Source organism: Polyergus mexicanus, unplaced genomic scaffold (assembly GCF_030449975.1).
Source record: "Polyergus mexicanus isolate NDT 795.1 unplaced genomic scaffold, iyPolMexi1.0 SCAF_25, whole genome shotgun sequence".
Classification (NCBI taxonomy): domain Eukaryota; kingdom Metazoa; phylum Arthropoda; class Insecta; order Hymenoptera; family Formicidae; genus Polyergus; species Polyergus mexicanus.
Window position 1 is genome coordinate 19,702 of NW_027223345.1, and position 22,577 is coordinate 42,278.

The window sequence follows — 22,577 nt, forward strand, 5'->3', positions numbered from 1 at the left end:
TAGCGCGCAAAGTATTTATAAATATTTTCACTCACCATATAATAGACCGGCCATATCTACTACATCATCATTTTATCGCGCTTCATCTCGTTAAATGTGAGCGATGACGAAAAATGACAATTTGCTTAGTATTAATTATACAATTATTATAATCGTTTAACTTTAATTAAATTATACATAAAATTATAATAAATTATAATTACGAACGATTATAAAATATAATGATATAAAAAAAATATATATATGAATAATTTAGAAGATCTTGGAAAAAGATGGTTGCATCATTCATGTTTTTCTGCGGAGCAGTCAAACGCGCACGTCGCACGCGCGACTCCCTCCTTCAGCGTACAATAAATCGGAGGGTGAATCGAATTAGAAATGTGAAAGGAAACTTATCCGTTCATTCGCTTCCGTTCGTTTCAGTGTATCCCCGAGAGTCGCGTGATTTTTCTTTCAATCTCTCTTTTTGGTATAAGTTTTTCTAATTAGAAATAATTTATAATTATATATTCTCAATTTTTCGGGGATAAACTTTACAAAAATTTCAAATGTACACATTCTATCTAATTTATTTCGCAAAAAGTTAAATTACTATCTATTCGGCGAATTCAAATTCTGTGCAGTATAGTAAAGAGATGACGATAGCTTCTTAGCTCTGATACCTTACCATAAATCAACTCTCTCGATCGGAAAGGAGCTACCGCTTTCGCCTAATCACTGCTCGCTCTTTCCCTGAGAGATTCGAATCTTTGCGGTCGAATTTGTTCGGTTTGCGATTCTCCCCTGCGATTCACCCACCGTTATTATATATAATACAATATATATATATATGATAGGTGTTCGACACCCAACGAGCATACAACATGTATTTGTAACGCACATACATAAAGATCTCGTGTGTGACACTCTCGCTCGCGCGATCAGATGCATCGGTTTGTACGTATATACTATACGCTTTTTCCTTTATCTAAATTCTCCCCGCGCTTATTAAAAGTAATATTGCTCGTCGTATTCGCGAAGAAATCGCGCGGAGAGAGAGGGGGGGGGGAGCATTATCGTTTAGAAGAGGAGATTAGAGGGGGAGAGAGAATAAGATTGACAGAAGAAGATGTGTGCGCCGATCGTAATGCGCTATAGTACAAAGTAGAAAATGGAACTCGAGGAAGGATTGAGGATTCACTCAGGGTGAGATGAAGAATTTCTTCTTTCTCGACGATTCGCGCGTTTATATGGTACTTAAGAGCTTAGCTTAGTAAGTAACGTATATATATATATATTTTATATATATATATATATACACACAACAAGTATCTATATAGCATATCTCGCGTATGTCTGTGTGTGTGTGTGTGTGTGTGTGTGTGTGTGTGTGTGTGTGTGTGTGTGTGTGTGTGTATGTGTGTGTGTGTGTGTGTGTGTGTATTGTGTCGTACGTGTGTTATGTATGTGTGTATGCGTATATATATCCCGCGCGTGTCATCATAAGAGGAGAGAACATCATATATAATTACAATTTAAATCAACTCTATCGTGATAGTAATTACATTATTCCTTTTTACACACATGCGCACTCCTTTTACATTTCTCATGTCCTTGTGTCCCCTTCTCGCATACTCTCATTCATTCATTTATTTATTTCTCGTTTAAGTAATCAGTCGAGTCTCGATAAGTTATTATTATATTCTCTTCGTAATGTTAGACTTTCTTAAATCGTTTAGCTTTTAAGTATAGCTGCTCTCTTGAATGAATTCGTGGACGTTCGAGGGCGAGATCCACGCGTACGGATCCACGCGAGAAGATGCGTTCGGGGTCGAGGGTCGAGGGTGGCCTTAAACTCTCGAGCGTTCGCCTTCTTCACGCGCGCGCGCGCGCGCGCACGCCGGCCACTCTCTCTATTTTATATTTAATATGTGTACATATAATACATTTATGGGAGATCAGTGACGCGCAGTGGCCACCGTGCGACGATCCGAAGGGGAGAACGTTATCCCGATCTCTAAAATGCAGGTACATTTGTCGACGTCGTACGTCGAGACACAAGATATTCATACGAAGGCGCCGGCGTCTCGCGTTAATCTCCTTGGGATGCATCGTCTATATTGTCTATTTCATATATAACACATATGCACACATTAACGCATGCATGACATGGATCTCACTTACGATCGCAATTACTCCAATTTTTTCAGGATAATTATTTTTCCGATATCGCGAAGGAATAAATAATAATTCATATACTTCCGAAGCGGTTTTTTTTTTTTTTTTTTTTTTTTTTTTTTTTTTTTTTTTAGCATTGTCGTAACTCATTATCACTACGATGAATTTCTCGAAGAGAAATATATTAAGAAATATAAATATTCTTCTTCTTTTGCATCTTTAATATAAATGAAAAAAGTTTTTCTCACTTTTTATATTTTGTATTTCTCTTTTGTTGTTCTCTTCCCTTCTTATTTGTAAACAGAAAACTTGTAGATATATATGGTCATTCCGATAAAATATTTAATGTGGAATTGGCATTTAAAACGATGTGGTTGAGTCATACTGGTGGCCCACGTCATGCATTTTAGGGTTAACCGATTGCGTTGCAGCTTAATGGACTTTGAAAACCTAATGGACTACTTTGCATGCTTAATTTTCACGTTTCAATTTACTATTAGACTTTGTGATTGGGTCAATCGTGTTGGAAAAAAATTTTCACAGACAAATATTACTATTTACCGAAAGAATAATCGTCAGTTGTAGATTATTATCATTAACTAGAGTGAGTGTTCACGTCAAGAAGAAATGTACATGAATCGCTTTGAAATTAAAATAATAAAAAAATTTGAATATTATTTGTACTTTCAGATTATATATATATATATATATATATGTGCCATCTCTTAGAATGTTAAAATCAAGATGGACGAATAATACGTCGTATAATCGCTGTACGAAAATAATTTTTGTTCCTAATGTGATATCAATGCTCCTGAATGATACACTCGCTAGTATTAAAGACACGCAATTCTATTGCACAGCCCAAACATATCTCGTAGTTGCAACGCAAATGTTTAAGCCCTTTCTTTCACTGTCCTCATTCTCATTCTCATTCTCAACGCGTAAACAATCGAGACTGAGTCGCATTACCGAGCCTATCTACCTACTTATCTCTCTATCTTGATTCAACAATTTACTTTTGACAAGATACTCAACAAGGATACTTTCTGGATACGATCTTCAGCACGCGAGATGAAATACTCGAAGAATTTGGGCGATGGTGCGACCAGTTTCTCGATCGAGACGCCGACGTCTTGGATTTATATATCGTATCGCGCTTACGACGGTAGGACGCGGTCACGACGACCCCGAGCGACGGAGCAATCGGTGCTAGAATTCGGTACTAGAAGTTCGGCTTAGGGTATGTATGTGTGTCTGTATGCGTGTTTGTCCGTCCTAGAGAAAAGAAGCACCCAGGCTACAGCCGCCCTGTAGCACCATATGACTTGTGTGTGCATTTGCACTCGCGCGTCGCATGCACTCTTCGTGCGTCGCGTGCGTCGTGCGTATAATATAGGCCACGGCGGTCGTATATATATTGTATATACTATATATGTGTGTGTGAATGTATACGATTGCATGCTGGGTACGCACGGATGATCGTATCATCGACATTATCATCGATTGGTCACATTCGTTCCAGACTCTAGCCGATGCTGAATGTCGTTTCACGAAGAAAGATCTCCCGGACGGTCTCTTCCCCAGCAATTTCCCGAATATAACTTAGGAAGAGGGGGATGAACGCACAGAAGAGGAAGCAGAAACTTTCCGAGCCGAGAGACTTCGATCACAATGTTCTCATCATAGTTTTCCGGCCTCGAAGAGAAAGCTTCTTCGTACTCGACGCGTAGCCAAAAAATCATCTTCCCTCTCCCTCTCTCTCTTCCGTCCTCTCGAATCTATCCACACATATGTTCCACAAATATGTCGCTTCTCCGACAATACACATGTACGAATCTTCGAGCTCGCAGATGCAATTATGGAAACGGTAAGTTTCGATCCTCCAATATAGGCGCGCGTATATCCAGGCGCCGAATGCAGAATCGGATCGCCCCATTGGAGCGTTTATTGGAGAGTTGACGATTATATATAGCGATGGTTTTGTCAAATCTTATAGCGGCATATCGATTAGAGGTAAATGTTAAATCGCGTTTTCGTCTAGCTTCAAAATTCCACGGCGGAAAAAATGATAAACGCGATAGCCCGATACGAAACGAAAACCATCTGAATTTCTGCCAGGATATCAGATGCGAGGAGTAGCAGCAGCACCTGTCGGTTCGCGGACAGTGAAGATTCTTCTCCAACCCCCTTTTCCTTTGTCCTTTTTTTTTTTTGTTTCTCTCTCCCCGTTCTTTAAACTCTCAGAGCGCTCCGTTGTCTTGTTGTCTGCACCTGCGAATGTGCCGCGTGTCATGACGCGTCCGTCCCTCGGGGAGTAGATATTTATTCTGGGTGACACGTTAATTAGCGATAGTGTAATAATAGTAATAATGGTAATAGTATTAGTAATAGTAGTAATAGTAGTAGTACTAGAAGTAGAGTAGTGATAGTAATAGGAGTAACCGTAACGATAATAAATAGTCACGCAAGGAAAACGGTAGTAAAAGTAGTAGCAAGATAGGAGCCGACGGTGTCAATAGCAGTCATAATAGCGGTGATAAAAGGAGCGGAGGAAGAACAAAAGTGTCGCAGGTGATTACTCGGTATCGTATTCGTCTGTATGCGTGTAATTGACGCGACGATAAATTAACGCGAAGAGAGAAGAAGGCCTGCTCCTCGAGAGTCGCCGGCCAGACATCGAACGCTCCAGAGAGAGAGAGAGGGTGAGCTGTATTCATCGCCGCCTCTCGCCCGCGCACCTTCCAGGGACATTTTCGCAGGATTTTTGCGTGCTGGCCGTCGTTGTGGATCTATTTGCCCTGCGGCGTCAGCGGATAAAAATCGATGAGGTGACTCAACGATGTCAAGGTCGAGGGCTATGATCCTACGCACATCAACGACTCGTGTGTACTATTGCTGCTACCGTTGTTGACGCTGGTGCTACCGACGACATTGCTGTTGCCGCAGCTACTGCCGCAACTACTCCCCGAGGACATTAGATGCTGCTGCTGCTGCTGCTGCTGTTGCTGCTGCTGATGATGATGATGCTGATGCTGATGCTGATGCTGATGCTGATGATGATGATGGTGATGATGATGGTGATGATGATGCTGATGCTGTTCCTGGGTCGTTGTACTTCTCAGAATGTCATCCGGCGAGAGGGGCGTCAACTTCCATCCGGGCATAAAGTCCAGATCGAGATCGGGCCCCATGTCCACGTCTAATAGTTCGTTGTTGTTGAGCGGATCGAGCGGCGACTGGCTTGACAAGGATAGCACGCTGCCCCAGTTAATCGATCGGCTGTCGTCGCTGTCGCCGATGCCAGAATCGACGTCGGTCTCGCCCGACGATGTCGGTGGCACGGGGAAAGGCGTTAACCTGCCCTGCTCAGGCGGTTGCAATTGAGCTATCGGTGCTGGTACGACCGGCTCCATGGGCGGTGGACTCCTGTCCCTCTCCATCTCACGTTCCAGGTGTCTCAAAGTGTTGCAGATCAATACCGACCTGTGGAGGCTTGGATCCGGAAACTGGCGGTACCTGGCGAGTTTGCACATTGAGATGTTGAGCACGGCGAGTCGTCGCTGCCTGTAGCAGGCTCGACCGCGTCGACACCAACTCGACTTGGAGCCTTCGCAACATCGCTCGTTCGCTCGATAACTCGAGCCGAGTTCCAAGTAACTCTTGCCGTTCTCCTCGCGACGTATCGTCGGCGGTTCGTAATGATGAAGCGCGGCGGCGCCCCATTGCGGCTGAGATCTCGATAACTGATTATAACCGTTGTTGCCGCCAATTGGACTGATGGCGCTGCGCTGGTGGTGGTGATGATAGTAGTGTTGGTGATGTAACTGTGTCACCGTGGACGAGGCTGACGTCGAAGATGACGCCGACGATTGTTGTTGTTGTTGTTGTTGTTGTTGCGCTTGCGACTGTGTCGACTGGGAAGATGAATGGTGCTGTTGAGACGAATGTTGTTGCGATTGTGCCTGCTGTTGTTGCTGTTGCGACTGCGAGGAACCCGCCGCCGTCGCCGTGGGCTGACACGGGTTCGTTGCCTGTAGGCAGGGTGAGCTGCTCATCTCCATCTCGTAATACGACGTCGACGTCTGGCTCAAGGGCGGTCCATAACTATCATCCATCGCCGCCCACCAGCTACCGTCGACGCGTCCGAGCTTCGACGGACTCTCGCCCAAATCCATATGGAATTCCATGCAGCCAACACCACCCTCCAATTTGCGTTTTCCTGCCGTCGCCTGCAGACCCATCATTGCACAACTCTGAAAGCACACATAAATCCCATTACCATTAGCCTCCTAGCGTACTTTTTCGTACTCGTATTCATTTCTCTAACTCTATTTATGGAAAACCATGTGGCGTATTTAACTTGTATAATTCATATCATATCATTCCGTTGCTAACCTGATTAAGATTGTCGAGGGATCAGCACATTATCTTGCATTGTATTCGTCAGCATTGATGCAATTGAAAATCGAATGGACGCGCTTAACGCGCGCACGCCGCACGGAGGCGAGAGAGTAAGAGAGCGAGAGAGGACGGTGACTCATTGTCAGACGCTCGGCACTCTGACGGTCTGACGAAGCAATGGAGAAAATGACGTCACGCGACTCCCTAGCCCCGAAGAAATCGTCAGCGGAACGCCAACGATCGCTGCTGGCGAGCTAGTTAGTTCGACTTGCAATAATATCTTGTAAACATTACCGTTCGTTGGTATTCATGGACAGAAGGATATTATATATATATAGAATATATTGGAGATACTTGATAGCTTATGCGATATAATTAGAAGCGATATAAAACATTCAACATAAAACATAAAACATTTCTCTCGCGGACTAAAGAATAGCGAAGAGTGTGTGATACGAACGTCGGATTATAATTCTTTCGAGTCTCGTCGTCAATCGCGTCGAAAGGGCGGATCGAATTCGCGCGCGTATCTCGCGCGACCCTACGAAAGCGCGGTACCACCCACGTACGTAGCCGTGGATGATTTACGCGCGTACGAGGTCGCGCGAGTGAAAGTAAGTAAATAATCGTTCCTCCCTCCAGCCCTTGCTCACCTCGGAAGACGGAGAGACGACGCGTTTCTCCGCTGGCGCGAGCGAGACGCTCTCTCGCGAGCGTGAGAAAGAGAGGCCGAAGTAGGGAAGGGGGGAGTTGGAAGGGCGAGAGGACAGAGGTGGAAAGGGAGGGGGGAGGGGGAGGGGGAGAGAGGAGAGAAGAGAGAAGAGAGAAGAGAGAGAGAGAGAGCAAGCGAGCAGTGTATTGCCAGGGTTGTGCCGAGAGATGCCGTGAGATGTCACCGGCGATATGTTTGTCGGCTGGCCGAGTCCACGTGGCCTCCACATGACGTTTGATCTCACGGAAAAGAGATACGGGGAGAGGGGCTGGTGGGGTTGGGACTTTACGCCGGACGAGATTGGCGAAAAAGTGACGGCATCAACGTCGCAAGGTCGCGACTGAAAGGGTAACGACGAGACACGAGCCTTGGCCTCCCGGACACGCTGCGGACGCGTGCAGAAATTCGAAACGAAGGCAAAGGACGCGATCCCAGAATCCCTTTCATAATCGTGCGATTAATCCCGTTATCAAAGTCGATTATCGGTCTCTTTGACTCGAAGGTCGCCTAGACTCGATTATAGAGAGAATTGCCACTTATAAAAAAACTTGTATAATTCGCGAAACTCTTGCAGCAAATTTGCATTAGAAATAATCATGGATTACTACTATATTCCCTCTATTCCGAATGTCTCCAACTCGCAACTTATTAAATTTCAAGTCTCGCAAGCAAGTTAAAGGGAGAAAAAGAAGTTGTGCAATTTTAAAAATTGACCGTGTTTATTAACGATATTATTGTCGACGCGAAATGTCTCGAATGCATCGAAATACTCTTTCGCGTTTCTTTGTGTTCGGAAAAGTTGTAAACCAACAATGTCCTCCCTCCTCGTAAGCTAAAGAGCGATAAGAGCGGCTATGTCATTTCGCTAAAGTTAGATATCAGCCAACGATAAGTATCAAGTTTCGACAAATTTTTTTCTTCATATAGATCCGTTCGCTGAGTTTTGCGCATGAAAAGAAACACAGAGCGCTAGTAGTATTTTGTACGGAATGTTTCGAGACGATAATAGGATTCGCGCTCGGCAAACAGACGTCATCGTCATTCCGTATTTCCATCGAACTCGGCTTCACTCGCGCGTCACTACCACGCCGCGACCAAGCAGAGGCGCTCCGATAGCGCATATGTTCTACCGTTTGAGCTGTAGTCGCGACGCCGACCGAATCTATCGCGAGTGAAGACAGAGACGCGTGACGTGTTTCTACTACACTTACCGCGCCGCTCTGTTTTCTCTCTACTCTTTTCAGCTACTTCATTAATTTCATTACATTCCGATAGATTGATAGATTATCGAAGAGAAAAAAATTTAACGCATAAACTCGAGAGACGATGAAATAAATAACAAATTTTTAAATTATAATTAAATACTCTGTTTCGCGCTATATAATTTCTTGCGATTGAACGAGTTTAATTTTTGACATGTTGGATCGTGGACCAAAAGTGATTAGATTCGATCGAGTTTTATCAATGAAATATGACGATGGATCGGACCTAACCTATCCCGAGTGTTTCTTTTCTACTCGCGACTATCTAATAATAGCTACGTCCCTGGTATGACTGGGATATCTCTCTAGCAACAACAGCTCGCGCGCTGTTGCGGCCGCGCGTATATCCGCCGCGGCTGGCCGTAGCGGCCTACTTGGAATATGACTCGCTCTCGCGGAGATTCTCCTCCTTCCAACGCGACAACCGGTGGTGGTCAACCGGTCAGCTTGGAGCTCCGAGGAACGTTCGTAGAATCATCGCGGAGGAAAAACAACGCGACGGATGATGTCATCTCGCCCTCTCGACATCGAGAAAACGAAACGTTGCTTTTTCCAAGCAACTTTTTAAAGCGACATCTGCTATTTCGCGCGACAGGCTTTAAGTTTTTCATGTTCTTTGGGCGACAAATTTACGACAAATGAGATGAAATTCAATCAAATTGAGAGATTGTGTTTTAAAACTACTGAGCTACTTAAAATCTAGGATGCAAAATCTCACACGCCAGGCCACACACTCTCGATATATCGTATTCATTTCACTTATCATTAAGCAGCGATATGCGACTTTACAAGATGTGATTTGACATTTTTATTTTATTCCAATATCCTCTTCTATCGATCATTCCATAGAATAATACTGCGCGAATAATACGAAATCTTTGTTATCGCGTTATTCGAAATTATACGATTCGTAAGTTTTAGATTGCAAAAAAGAATCCATGAAATCTATTTACGCGATGAATAAATCTCGATACACTTTACTATACCACACTACATATACGCTACGTGTATGTACGACTGTACCGCGAAAGTGGCGAGATAAGCACGTGAGAAATGGAGGATATATAACAGCGAAGGGTTAATAATTTGCGAGTCGATCGACGAAACTTTGTTATTGTCTCTCGATTCGCAAGGGGCTCCGTCGTACTTGACGAGTATATACTCGAAAATTTCGGCGCGACTCGACCAACGGGGGGGCGGCGGGATGGTTACGGATACGCGGTCGTAATCTCGGCGTCTCCTCCCCTCTTACGTGCGATATTTGCCAAGCACCGTGACCGGGCACTTGTTGAATCGACAACGGGGGAACGGGAACAAGAGGAACACATTGGGCGCGACGGAGAAAGGAGGCGAGAGAGAGAGAGAGAGAGAGAGAGATCGGGGCAAAGCGTTAAGGATAGCGCGGGAGAAAGGGGCAGGAGACGGATGGACGGTGAAAGGTAAGGTGGTTAGGGAAAGGAGGAAGTGCAAGGAGGGAGGGAGGGATGAAGAGGTACAAAACGCGAGATGAGAGAGAGAGAGAGAGAGAGAGAGGGTGAGACTGTGCGAAAGAGGGTCAGAGATGGCTGGGGAGGACGAGGGTGAGACGAAATACAGATGGGACAGTAACAGAGAGAGAGGGAGGGAGAGAGGGACGAGAGGAGGAAATACACTGGAAAGGATTAGTTATACGTGGCGATAATATGGCGGTTCTTAACTGGCTGTAAATCAGAGTTGAGAGACGCCACGCCCCGGCGCTCCTTCTCCACTTGTGAAATCCTCGCAAGTTGCATCTCGTTTGTACATCTTGCGAATCTCGCGGCTACGTGTCCATCGATAATTATAATTAGGGGATGCCGTGAAATTGTGTTTTTCAGATTAAAAGGCGATAACGAATTGTTTCATGCGCGACGCGCAAGAAAAGAACTTTCGGAACGTGTCGAATAGTTTCCGAGATATTCTCGCGCGTTACAGCTTTCACCAAGTTGCTGACTGCACAAGTCCACTTCGATATCGTATTTAAATATAAAGGAAGCCATATAGATTCCGCGACGCGTGACAACTTTTTGACGGCGAGTGATAAAACGGATTCGCTACGAGCGAGCAACAGGCGTCACAGGCGAGCGAGGGAAGAATAACGAAAACATAGGCAACATCAAATCCGGACAAGTTTTATCGAGTACGAGGGCGTGAAACTTGGATAACCGTATAAAAATCGTCGGAAAGTAAAAAAAAAAAAAAAATATATCATACTAAAAGAATTCATCGCGCCGCGCCGCGATTCGATACGATACGAATCAATGATCGAAGAATGCGGATGACACGTTAGAAGTAGAGGAGCCTCGCGATGTGTCCGACTACAACCGGATGACGAGCGTGTAGCATACATGAATTTACACGAGCGGCAAAATACTTGTAAATAATTGAACAACTGATATGCGAGAAGCAAGAATCGAAATGGGTACTTATTTTGAGACGAGTTCAATTTCTTCCAAGTATACCAAAAAAGTGTTCGTGTGTGTCTTCGCGTATAATAAAATATTTAAACCATCATTCATAATTTATTTAAGTATTGTATGTGTGTGTGTGTGTGTGTGTGTGAGCGATAAGAAATAAAGAAATAAGAATTTAGAAAAGTTTTATGCGCGAATTGTCAGTAGATGGCGTAGATGCTCAACGACGCCGCGAGCGCTTTTCACTAATGAGCAAAAAATCATGGTAGCGACGACGAGAATAAAACCGGCAAAATCAACAATCTCGCAACAAGTATAAAAAATATAATGTATATAATGCGACAAAATACAATATAATATAATATAGTATAATATTAAGTAAATGAATGCGCGCGCGTTACAAAAATTTTAAAATATTGCACGTATACAGGTTAGGTGTCCCCAATTTAAATGGCAAAACTTGTGGAGCGGGTAGGGGGGACCGAAAAGCTAGAGTCCTTTAGAGGTTTGCTCGTTTTTTTGCTCCATTTTGGAGAAAATTACAAAAAAAGAGAAACGAGACAAATTTTCGTTTCTTTACTCATTTATTTATGTTATCATCTATTTAATTTGTAGATATCGTAGATATTGTACAAAATGTTGCCCCTCTTGCAGCAACGCGAGCATTACATCTAGCACTGACCTCATTAATTGCAACTAGACATTGTTCTAGTGATATTTGGTGCGTCGCGTCTATGATTCGGTCTCTTAATCGATCGGCACCTTGAAGCGGAAAGTTTATTCGATGACCATCGACTCGAGAGAGAGAGAGAGAGAGAGCAACTGAATCTCTCGTTGGAGAGATTGAATATTTTTGCGATTTTTTTCTAAAATCGAGCAAAATCGAGCAAACCTCTAAAGGAAACAAACCTCTCTTCTTCTCTTTCGGTCCCCTACACGCTCTTCAAGTTTTTTGCCATTTAAATTGGGGACACTATTGGGGAATATATTATATATATATGACGTATGTATATATTTTTATACACGTATGTATCGTATATGTATATGCACACGCATATATACGCCGTTCCACGCGTTCCATCCGTCCATCGTCGGCGTCTGAGAAAGGAGCGTTTTTTGTTAGCGTGGCGGCAGTGGCGCAAGATAGTAACGGCCCGCGGCCGCGGCTGTTTAGTAAAATCCCAAGTGGAGAAGGTTCGCGGTGGATCCGGCTCTGCCAGGCGATGAGGTAATGTTTGCCTCGGCCGACCGCGGACCGCGTCGACGAGTCGAAGCTATCTAGCAACCTCGCGCGAGCAGTGCCGAAGCTAGAAATCGTAGCGCCTATAGACTGACTCACGATTACGCGATCGTTTAATTAGCGTTAACGAAGATTCGATCCTCTCTCGCTACTAAGGCGACTACACTGTAATCACCCGCGCGATTGCGCGTTATCTGTCAAGAGGAACGACTATTATCCATTGCTCGTATAGCGACAGAGTTTATCTCTCGCTTAAATAATCAAATGCGCCGCTCTTAAATATTATATACATGTTTTATTGTAAAAAGTGTCTTGGGTCTTGTCAAAGATTATATTGAATCTTAAATCTACAATCTGTTTTATGCGTGTGCGTGTGTGTGTGTGTGTGTGTGTGTGTGTGTGTGTGTTACTAATGTAATCTAAATATATAAGGGATTCATGGATATGTCTGAAAGTGATATATTGAGAAAAATGCAAATAAAATGCTTGAATCAAAGTCGGGGTTCGATCGCGGGGCCCCATTTCCATCCAGCACCAACTCGAGCCGCCACGCGAGCCGTTTTCATATTGCCGATATATCGGGTGTATATAATTGGCATAAATAAATATATATCACGAAATAAGTAAGATTTGACAATTTTAACAATAAAACATTATCGTGTATAAATTATAATTTAAAAAAAAAAACACTTTTCTTAAATATAAGCGCATGAAATGCTTTCTCCATCTTCTTCCCTCCCAATATATTTATAAATACGCATCATATATTATATAATTTTGCGGAAAATGTAATATAACGTTTTAATCGAGCAAGAGGGAATGGATCTAATGTATATTGGCCTTATACATTTACGTTTCTAAATCCACTGTCTTTTGCCGGCCCTGTTCGCTTCGCGAACGCGCTTCGAAGGCTGAGTCGGCCTGAGAGACCAGTCGTCGGGTAGATAAAAGTAGTCGGTGTATGATGTTGGTACAGATACACGCGCGCGTAGTGTACGTGTGTATGTACGCGCGCGTTCACACGCATTCGCCGTTGATATCGGCGATGACGCGCGCACACGCAATGTGTGTGTGTGTGTGTGTGTGTGTGTGTGTGTGTGTGTGTGTGTGTGTGAATATAACGTGGGTATGTGTGTGCGCGCGCGCGCGCGCGAGTTGAATTTTCTGCGCCGCGCACACACATACACGACGTCGAAGCAATGTTGGCGCGCCACGGTGGTCATGACAGCATGACGTCAACCGGCCGTGTGTTATTTTCGAAAGGGGACTCGACGGTGGCGGCGCCGAGAGGAGAAATTGCGAAGCTGCGCAAACAGCCGGAGTACGTCGCTATCGGACTGAGGAAGAACGAGGCAAGCTCCGGGCGATGCGAGCGAGCGAGCGAGCGAGCGAAATATGTCGAAAGGACTCGCTCGGTTGCGTCTTGCGTTGTGGATGGAAAGTATTTTTATTAAGACATACGCGCAAATAGCCACGAAACTTGTTCGCTTTGCGTAAATAAATGATCAGCTTTATCTTTTTATTTAGGCGCTACTCACCTACTCACTTTTCAAAGATTACAATTATGAGGCATACCAAAGATATAATTCTCTCTTCTCGAAAGATGATGTTGGCTTACTTTCTTCCCGCTTTATCGTCTATCCTTTCATTTCCGATGTGATACTTAACATTTTCACTATTATCTCTATGATTTATTTTGCAATAGTTTTTTTTTTTTTTTTATACATTTGTATGACATGAAATTTGAATCTACTTTCTACTGTCTAAAATTAAAAAGTCGATAAAATTGTAAGATATGCTTGCAATATTGTGTATGTCGATATTCGATTTTTTTTATTAAATGCTAAATATTTTGCTAAATTTTTTTAAATAATGCTAATTAAAATAATCTCTCTCTCTCTCTCTCTCTCAACGTGTATCTAGAAAGACGAATTTGACGCATATATCTCTCCCTTTCTCCTACTTTCTCTTGTCAGTCCTACGTCTTGATGTGGAAGCCCATTCGTATAATGACGTTTCCCTTTCGTCACAGTTATCACGACTGCGCGCGACTGGATCGAACGTGCCGATTTGACAAATGTCCTCGGATTTTACATGAACCGCGGCCAAGGTCGAAATACTATCCAACAGAGATAGTCATGTTAGCACAAATTTAATCTATACTATAGAAATATATCGCTCGCTTATAAATATTCTCCAAGTCTCGATGGAATATTCTCGAAATATTCTCTTACGTTCAAGACAATTCCTGACGTTCGAAGAAACCCCGTTGTCGAAATTCGCCGACTATTCTGGAGGCTGACCCAACGACGACGAGTTTAGCGGAGTAAAGTCCACGGCAGATTAGCCACGCGCTATCGCAACGAGCGAGCGCGTATGGATAAGATTGTACGCGCCGCGCCGCGCCGATCGCGACCGACTTCAGGCTTCAAGGACTCCGCGCTCTATTCAAGACGGTTAAGACGTTAAGACAAAATTTCTCGCCCGACAAAAGACTCTCTCTCGTTGCTCCATCTTGGAACGCGCGATCGATATCATACACCACATATAGCAACGGCCATTAATATATCATTAATTAATGATACATTAGATAACGATGGCATTTTTTATGATGAAGAAGAAGGAACGATTTACATCAATCATCGCACAATATTCTTCATTTTAAAATAATTTTGTTTCAATAGAATATTTATCTATTATTATATACATATACTAAGCTGATGATAAAGGCCGATGATAAAAATTGTTTATTAGAAATTAAAATTTTTATACAACATGTCTTTAAATAAATATAAAATTAATTAAACCTACAAACTATTTAATTACTTAATATGTTGAATAATATAAATTTATATATTCACATTTTTGATTGATTGAAAATATTGATTATTTTGAATAATTATTTCTCTCGCCGAAAAATGTTTCAAGATTCTCGTAAACGTGCCGCGAATAAACTAGCCGGTGCCGTAAATACTCGAGACACCAGCCTTTTTCGGCAACACGAGACTCGCAGTCGAAAACGGCGCGGACGATACGTCATCGGGCGCGAAAGGCGCGCGGGAGTCTGCTGCGAAGCTTCACCCTCGTCCGTCGCGGCCGTCAGCCGTCACAAGGAGGCTGACGGGGCGAGAAACAGGGCGGGGGGGGGGGGGGATTATTGTCGCGATGCGTCTCGACTCTAACTATCCAATAGACGACGTCGACCCGCGCTCATTCACTCCTCCGCCACCCCCAAGGCATCCCCCCGTTCGCTAGCACGCGATACATATACGAAAGCGCTGATAGGCGATCTCTCTCTAGCACGTAGATACGCATCCTCCCTTGCTTGCCGCGTTTCTATGTACAAACGTATAGTATATAAGGCGCGTACATATATGTATACCTCCCAACTGGTAAATATACCCTACCCTATATACGAAGCGAGCCTACGCGCCAGTCGGGCCTACATTAGGGGATGAATAAAGGAAGGTCGCCGAAAACGGAGGGTCGGACTCCCCTGGTCCCCCCAGTGTCTCTCATTCGCCTGATGCGCCTATCGCTTCACTCCCCCCTCCCCCCACCGTCCCACCATCATCTGTTGTTCGGAAATCTTCGACATTTTCGTTTCACGAAATCAAAATTGTATACGTTATTGACATCGAAAGTTTTTTTTTTTTTTTTTTCCCTCCATATACTATAATATTAAAGATGTGACGTGTTAACTCTATTATACATATAAATAACTTTCAATTTTTTTATATTTAATTATTTGTTGAAATTTTCATTACTATACATTGTTGAAATGTATATATGTATACGTATAGATTATTAAAAGAAAAATTAGTTTTTAAGACTGATGAGACAATGTATCGTTTGTATCGATGTTTAGAATGATCAAGGACACGTGGTTTTTTTTACATAAGCCCAACTGAGCGTCACTGATATACTAGGGGCGCATGACATCTGCGGTGTCCTGAAGGGTCCTACCCCGAAAATCGGGCAACTAAGTGGAGAGAGAGAGAGGGGGGGGGGGAGGGGCAGGAACGAGAGGGAGGCTGAGAGAGAAAGTAGACGAGAGGGAACGAAAAACTCGAGGACGGAAAATTGAGAGACGCCAGCAAGAGGACGAGGAGAGGCAGCGGGAAAAGCAGCAGAGAGAGAGAGAGAGAGAGAGAGAGAGAGAGAGAGAGAGAGAGAGAGAGAACAAAGCAGGAATAGGAGAGAAAAAAGGACGTCGGGTTCTTTGAAAATAAAGCGACGGTAAACGTCATTCTGGAGGTCGTTAATTGGTCCGTGCCAGTTCTACTCTAGTAGTAGAGTCAAAGGTTCGCGCGTATCCCCCCCTAATTCGCGATGTCTCAATTTGTTTAGACGATAGTGAGGACATAGTTTCGAGACTTTGTATAGGGTCATGTGGTAAACTGCGAAATTATTATAGCGACAAACACATGGAATTTTCAAATTACAAGTATCGAGGTAAAAGTAAAAGATAAAGATAAATATAAAAGATTTAGCGATAAATGTCAGACGCAGTAATTGCGCGATTCTGTCTCTATAAAAAATGTATAAAAAAGTTTCTTTCAAAATACGCATATCATAATAAATCTTTCAACTATTATATATTTCCTGTCGATGTTCATTCTGAGAGGAATTCCGAATTGAGAATCGATGGTACAGAAATTAATAATTAAAATTATATTTTAAGAGACGATACAAGTAGTTGGGATAAGTAGAAATAAACTCGGACCGTGCTGAACCGTAATTCGCGCGTTAAGGCAGAACTTGCCTTTTTGTTCTATCGAGAATTCAAACAGCTTGATGGATGCATCCGTGCGGGCATCACCGCATGCGCGCGCACGCACGCACGCACGCACGCACGCACACACATGCGAATGGCTATACCTTCGCCGCGTGTGGGAAAGCGGAGACGCACGGCGGCTGAAAAAGGGGGCCATATGTCGGGCAATGGCGAGCACCCCTTGCGCGTGGGAGTACCGGTGGGGATATATATATATATACACACACATATACACACATACGCATATGCGCACACGTCACTCTCTCTCTCTTCCCGATACATTTTTTGCCCCCGCGCCGCATTTTTTACCGTGGTATCTTCCCGCTTACGCGCGTATGACGCGGCGCCCTCCCCCTGCTCCGTCAACCCCAAATCCCCTTCTCGTTCACCCTTCAGCGTTCGTCCGTCATCCAGCGCGTCATGTGGAGCGCCAAGGTTTTTATTTCAAATATTTTCCATTTCGACGAAGGGAGAGACTCGCGTCGATTGACTCGTCTATGAATGGAACGGTGTGCCCCATCAGTCACGCTGAAGCTGTAAAGCAGTATATCTCGAGATACTACGGTATCTCCAATATACATTTATCGAATGATACGCGAATTCCTTTACGGATGCTGAATATGTTCTTTCAGCGATATAAAGTCTTTGACAAATTTGAACATTCCGTCTTTACATTATAATGGGCGGGGGGGAATTCTTTTCAATTAAACTCATTACACTCGCGCAATTGAAAAAAATTCTCTCTATATAAAGAAAATTATATAAAATGGATTATAACATTGCAATAATAAATAAAGTATAAATGCGAATTTTTTTCCATCCGTTTTTATCCAAGGGTAATAGATCCATTTAAAATTTACACGCTATAAGATATAAAGCAAAAGAAGGGAGAAGAGAAAGACGAGAGAAGAGAGAATAAAGCGAGAGAGGCGACGCGCGTAACCTGTTTACAACTGAAGAGTGTGGGCGCGCGGATTGAAGTTTACCATGTCCGTGGGACACTTGAAGGAGAGAGAAAAGGAAAAGGAGACAAGTGGACAAGTTCGGACGTGGTGGCAGGTGCCGGCTGGTCAACAATGGGCACGCGCGTCTGGCTTGCACGTTACGCGAATACTTTCTTCCACTTGCGAGAGTGATGAATCGATGTAACACGAGTAAAAATGCATCGAATTGTCGAAAGTTTGGTCATATAAAAAGAGAAGATGTCGAAATATTTATTTCTTTATATCGATAGAGTATAAGAATTTAGACATAAGACGAAAAGAATGACAGAAACATTGCGGAAATATTTCATTGCGAGATTGCAATATTGCCAACACATACGAGATTTACTCTTTAATATTGTATAAATATAATTTAATTTAAAAACGTGTAACCTTTTTACACGATATTTCCTAAATTAATATTTTTTACAACTACCTTCTTCTATCTTTCAAAATACACGTTGCATTCACGAGGAATTTGTTTTATTACGTCACTAATTTTCTCACAATTTTCTATAGCCGGTTTGATTTGCATGAAAATAACACGAAGCTATACGATTTATCGTACAAATTAGATTCCATCTTGCAGTTGTTTGGTCACGCTCGAAAGCAAAGTCTCCGAGAATTCCAAGGAAGATGCGTCGGAATCCCGGAAAAATTTGTCTCGAAACCTACACGTCTCTTACCTACTTGTGAGGCCTGGTCCGCCGATACCTGGGCCCAGGTAATCGGAAATACGGATAAACGTCGTGCTTGGGTCACGTTATAACCCACGATGCCGCGATGCGCTGCCTTGACAAGGGTCGGACGTAAGGGCGCATCGGTGGTACGTTCCGTGAAGAGTCGACAATAAAACCCAGGGATTCTCATTTAAGCTTTCACTCGTGAGAACGATGCGGTGGTTAGGCGTGCAACATTCCGACGTGAAGATTGAACGGAAAATTACTACACTAGGTTGTTGGAAAAAATACAGTATTGGAAAATTTACCGTCTACTAGTAAATTCCCAAATATCTGATATAAAGTGTGTATTTGATTTTTTGCATCTTTAGAGTTTGCAGTATCGACACGCTGCTTTTTACTAACGATAAAAAAAAATGATAATTAGCGAAACAATGTTGCTATTCGAACGTATTTCGAACAATACGTGCTCTATATATGGATAACACGTGGGTTAATGGAAATACGCTCACGCGTGATGGCGTATGAGCAATGCTACCGTATACACGTGGCCCTACACGGTTGAAATATACGCGGAGGCTGCAGGACCAGGTCGGATTTGGATTCTGGATACAAGACCCTCTACGCGCACTGAGTCCAAAGGGAGAGAGAGAGAGAAAGAACGAGGGTTGTTGGAGCCTTTTATGCCGAAGGGTCCCCGGGTAGACTACGGTCTCTCGGCCCCCTTCCTTTTTGTTCGGATCGTCGAAGCGGCAGCGGAAAAAGCTCCCTTCGTCGAATAGGCCTGTGCCCCGCTCCTGCGAACAGGACACTGTACAGGATGATCGGTTGGCTGATTGTTTCATCGCCGACTTTGCACTTTATCACAATAATGTAACTATGCCAATTGGCTAATTAGATATATCCGAGATATCGAACGGTTAGGTTAGGTAACCTTCTCTTATATTACGGAAATAAAATTATATTAAAATAAAGTCCTATCAAACGACGACGAGTCACGCGTATCGAAAAGCATGAAAATTTCAAAAACTTGAGTGCGCTTAACGTTATTACGCGATTGTTAATCGCAATTTGATTATTTTAATTTCCGAGACGATTTCTTTGCGCGACTCGATTTCTAATTAGACAAACGAAAGAAGAATATTAGAGTAAAAAGAGAAAGTAGATACGAAAGATTGGAGGAAAAAGAAGAGGGAGAACAATACAAAAAAAAAGGTAAAGAAGGAAGGAAACGATCCTTCCGAGAACTGCACAGGAAATCTTTAAAAAAAACTTTAGGAATTTACAAGCACCAACAAAACACAAACTTGAAAGAATTTTCCAACGATTTTCAAAAGATCTTCTCTCATATAATATCGCCTTTTGTACTTTTCTTTTTTTTTTCTTTTCTTTTTTTTTTTTTTAAGAAGCGTTTTCTCGATCAGACACGTTCAACTTTGACTTTGAAACAACATTTAAACAGTACGAATCTGTAACTTACAAAGATGGAAAAATAAAAAGAATATGTAATAAAATAAAATTATATATTAAAGAAAATAAATATGCTATATATGTTTTTATATCAAACTCTTTCAAATATAATGTTACAAATGTTTAATTATAAAATTCGTTAATCTGTATCCGAGAATATTTTCAATTTGTATCTAAAATCGATTTTCAATGCCGAAAAATACGCGTGTATATCGGCGTATCGAAAATATCTCAAGATTTAAGGAAAATAATCCCGTAAAGGATGGAAAGAATATAATGAAAATGCCATGAATAGTAATCTCTCTCCGTTTAGTCGAAGCCAAAGATTGCGAAGACGGGAGACAAGGCGAGAGAGACTTTACTGTTAGGCGGCTTTCGCGTTGCGCGAATAGTCATCGTACAGCCGGTCGCGGGCAACGAGCGAGTCGAGCGAATCGAGCGATCGAGCCTGGCTAAAAATCGGCAAGCCAAGCCTAGCAGCCATCCAGCTAAGTTAGCTAAGCACGCTAGTCAGACCAGAGTCTGCCGGGCTGGGTGTTGGTGAAAGGTGTGGCCGCATTAGCTACACGAGAAAAGGAGAATGCGATATATTATATTCCGTGGTGCGCGATATTCACCGCGACGATGACGGTTTCGACGACGACGACGACGACGCGACATCCTAGTAGATAGACGGTAAGAGGTAGGGAGAAACACGGATGCGGAGACATGGATTGAAAAGAACATTGGCGGCGTACAGGTGGTCGGCAGCGAAACGATCAGAGAGTACCGCTTAATGGGATTCAACGACCTCCGTACGCTCGTTGGTATCGCCCCTTGCCGATCCCGTCAAGCCCCCCGCGTTTATTTACCCCCGCGATCGATCTCACCGGCGTCGCTAATATTTCTATCGGACGAATATTAATCATGGAAATGAGAAACAATGCGTTACGTGGTCGAAATGTTAATTTTTTTATTTAGAATTTCAAGTGATTTCACTTTGATAGAATTTTTATCCAAAAATTAATTATATATTAAAAATATCTCAGATGATGGAATGAAAAAAGAATTTAGAAAAAAAGAGAGATGTAATATTCTGCTCGAATATTAAGGCAACGATAACAATTTCTCGAATTCCAATTCGTCGGAGGAAAAAAGAATAGGAAGGAAGCATGAGCTATCCATGCACTATCCGTTCCGAGAGAACGACTCGCGCCGCAACATTATTTTCTCGCTTTTCCTAAAGCGCGATGCGCGTAAAAAAAAGTTGCATCGCTAGTTGTTGAGGCCGTGAGAGTCGCGCGAGGCGATCGGCGATCGGCGAGAATTTCCGCGGAGGAAACGAGATTTTTCGCGTCATAAAATTCCTGCGGGAGGAGAGCAATGGAAGATGTTTGCCCCCCCCCCCCGTAGCGGTACCGTCCTTGCCTCGAGGCGCGGCGCTGGCCTCCTCCTGAGAGAAGACGCGCGCCGATAAAACTGTTCCCGTATCCCGGTCCCGACTATTTTCTTATCGTTAGACGAGCCGAGAGTCCCGGCAGAATGCCGCGCAACTAAATGAACGAGGCGATCGAAATCGCACAAGTTTGCAAAATGGCGCGCATTTTCGCAATTATCCGCGGTTTCATTCCAAGCCGTCCTCCGCGTCCGTTCGATACGCGTATAATATACGATACCGTCCGAGCATCATTATTCAAAGTAGGAGACGCGGAGAAGACGATCTCTTCGTCGTCGTGGCTTTGGATTTATTACAACGAGATATAGAGTGGGGGGAGGGGGGAGGGAGGGGATGGCATCGAGGTCGCGGGACGCCACCGCGGGACGAAAATAAAATTCGTCTCGCCGTTGCGCGAAGAGAGAAAATCCCGTTGATCTCGCGCGCAGCCAAAATTTCAAGCCTCGAGCCCCACGATGCCCCCCCCCCCCCCGTCTACAAAGATACGCGATAGATATATAATATCGATGTACTCTTTTTTTTTTTTTTTTTTTTTTTTTTTTTAACACTCTGATCATAAGCCTTCCCGAGTTCTCAAATGTGTTATTATTTACGTCGTATCATCGTGGAGATGACAGTGTATTTTAACGCGCGTGTGTCCTTGTACAGAGCTTCCATACGTGATATATGAAAAAGAAGACGCTTGAGAAACGAAACTGGTATTTCATCAATTGATAATCGATATCGAATGTCGACGTTGGAAGAATTTGACAAGATTATATCTGCAGCATTATATACGCAATCAATGATTCACGTTACATTATTTTCTAATGCGTTAATATTTAATTAAATTTTTCTTTCAACAGCCGATAGGTCCCCGTGTTTTGCTTTAACAAATTTGAAAGCCCGAGTTTTATGCAACTTAACGGAGAGATTAAAAATAAAAATACCAGTAGATGAAGAGAAAATAAACTTTTACTCGAAGAAATTTAATAATTTGCGACAAGCATCGCGTAAGACCGCAAATTAATAAATGATTAAACTTG

The 22,577-nt window shown here is 43.2% G+C and overlaps 1 protein-coding gene across 6 annotated transcripts in view; it reads right to left on the reverse strand.

The window, feature by feature from the left end:
* Positions 1 to 1,334: 1,334 nt before the first annotated feature.
* Positions 1,335 to 22,577, reverse strand: part of Tara (taranis) — a 72,310-nt gene continuing 51,067 nt past the window's right edge. For 5 of the 6 annotated variants that reach the window (XM_070313752.1, XM_070313751.1, XM_070313754.1 and 2 more), the window contains one exon: positions 1,335 to 6,413. In XM_070313752.1, the coding sequence (XP_070169853.1) occupies positions 5,016 to 6,404 (1,389 nt within the window). In that variant the 5' untranslated portion in view covers positions 6,405 to 6,413 and the 3' untranslated portion in view covers positions 1,335 to 5,015. Of the gene's footprint in view, positions 6,414 to 6,555; positions 6,955 to 22,577 lie in introns of those variants that run through there. The other variant, XM_070313756.1, reaches the window with a different exon arrangement.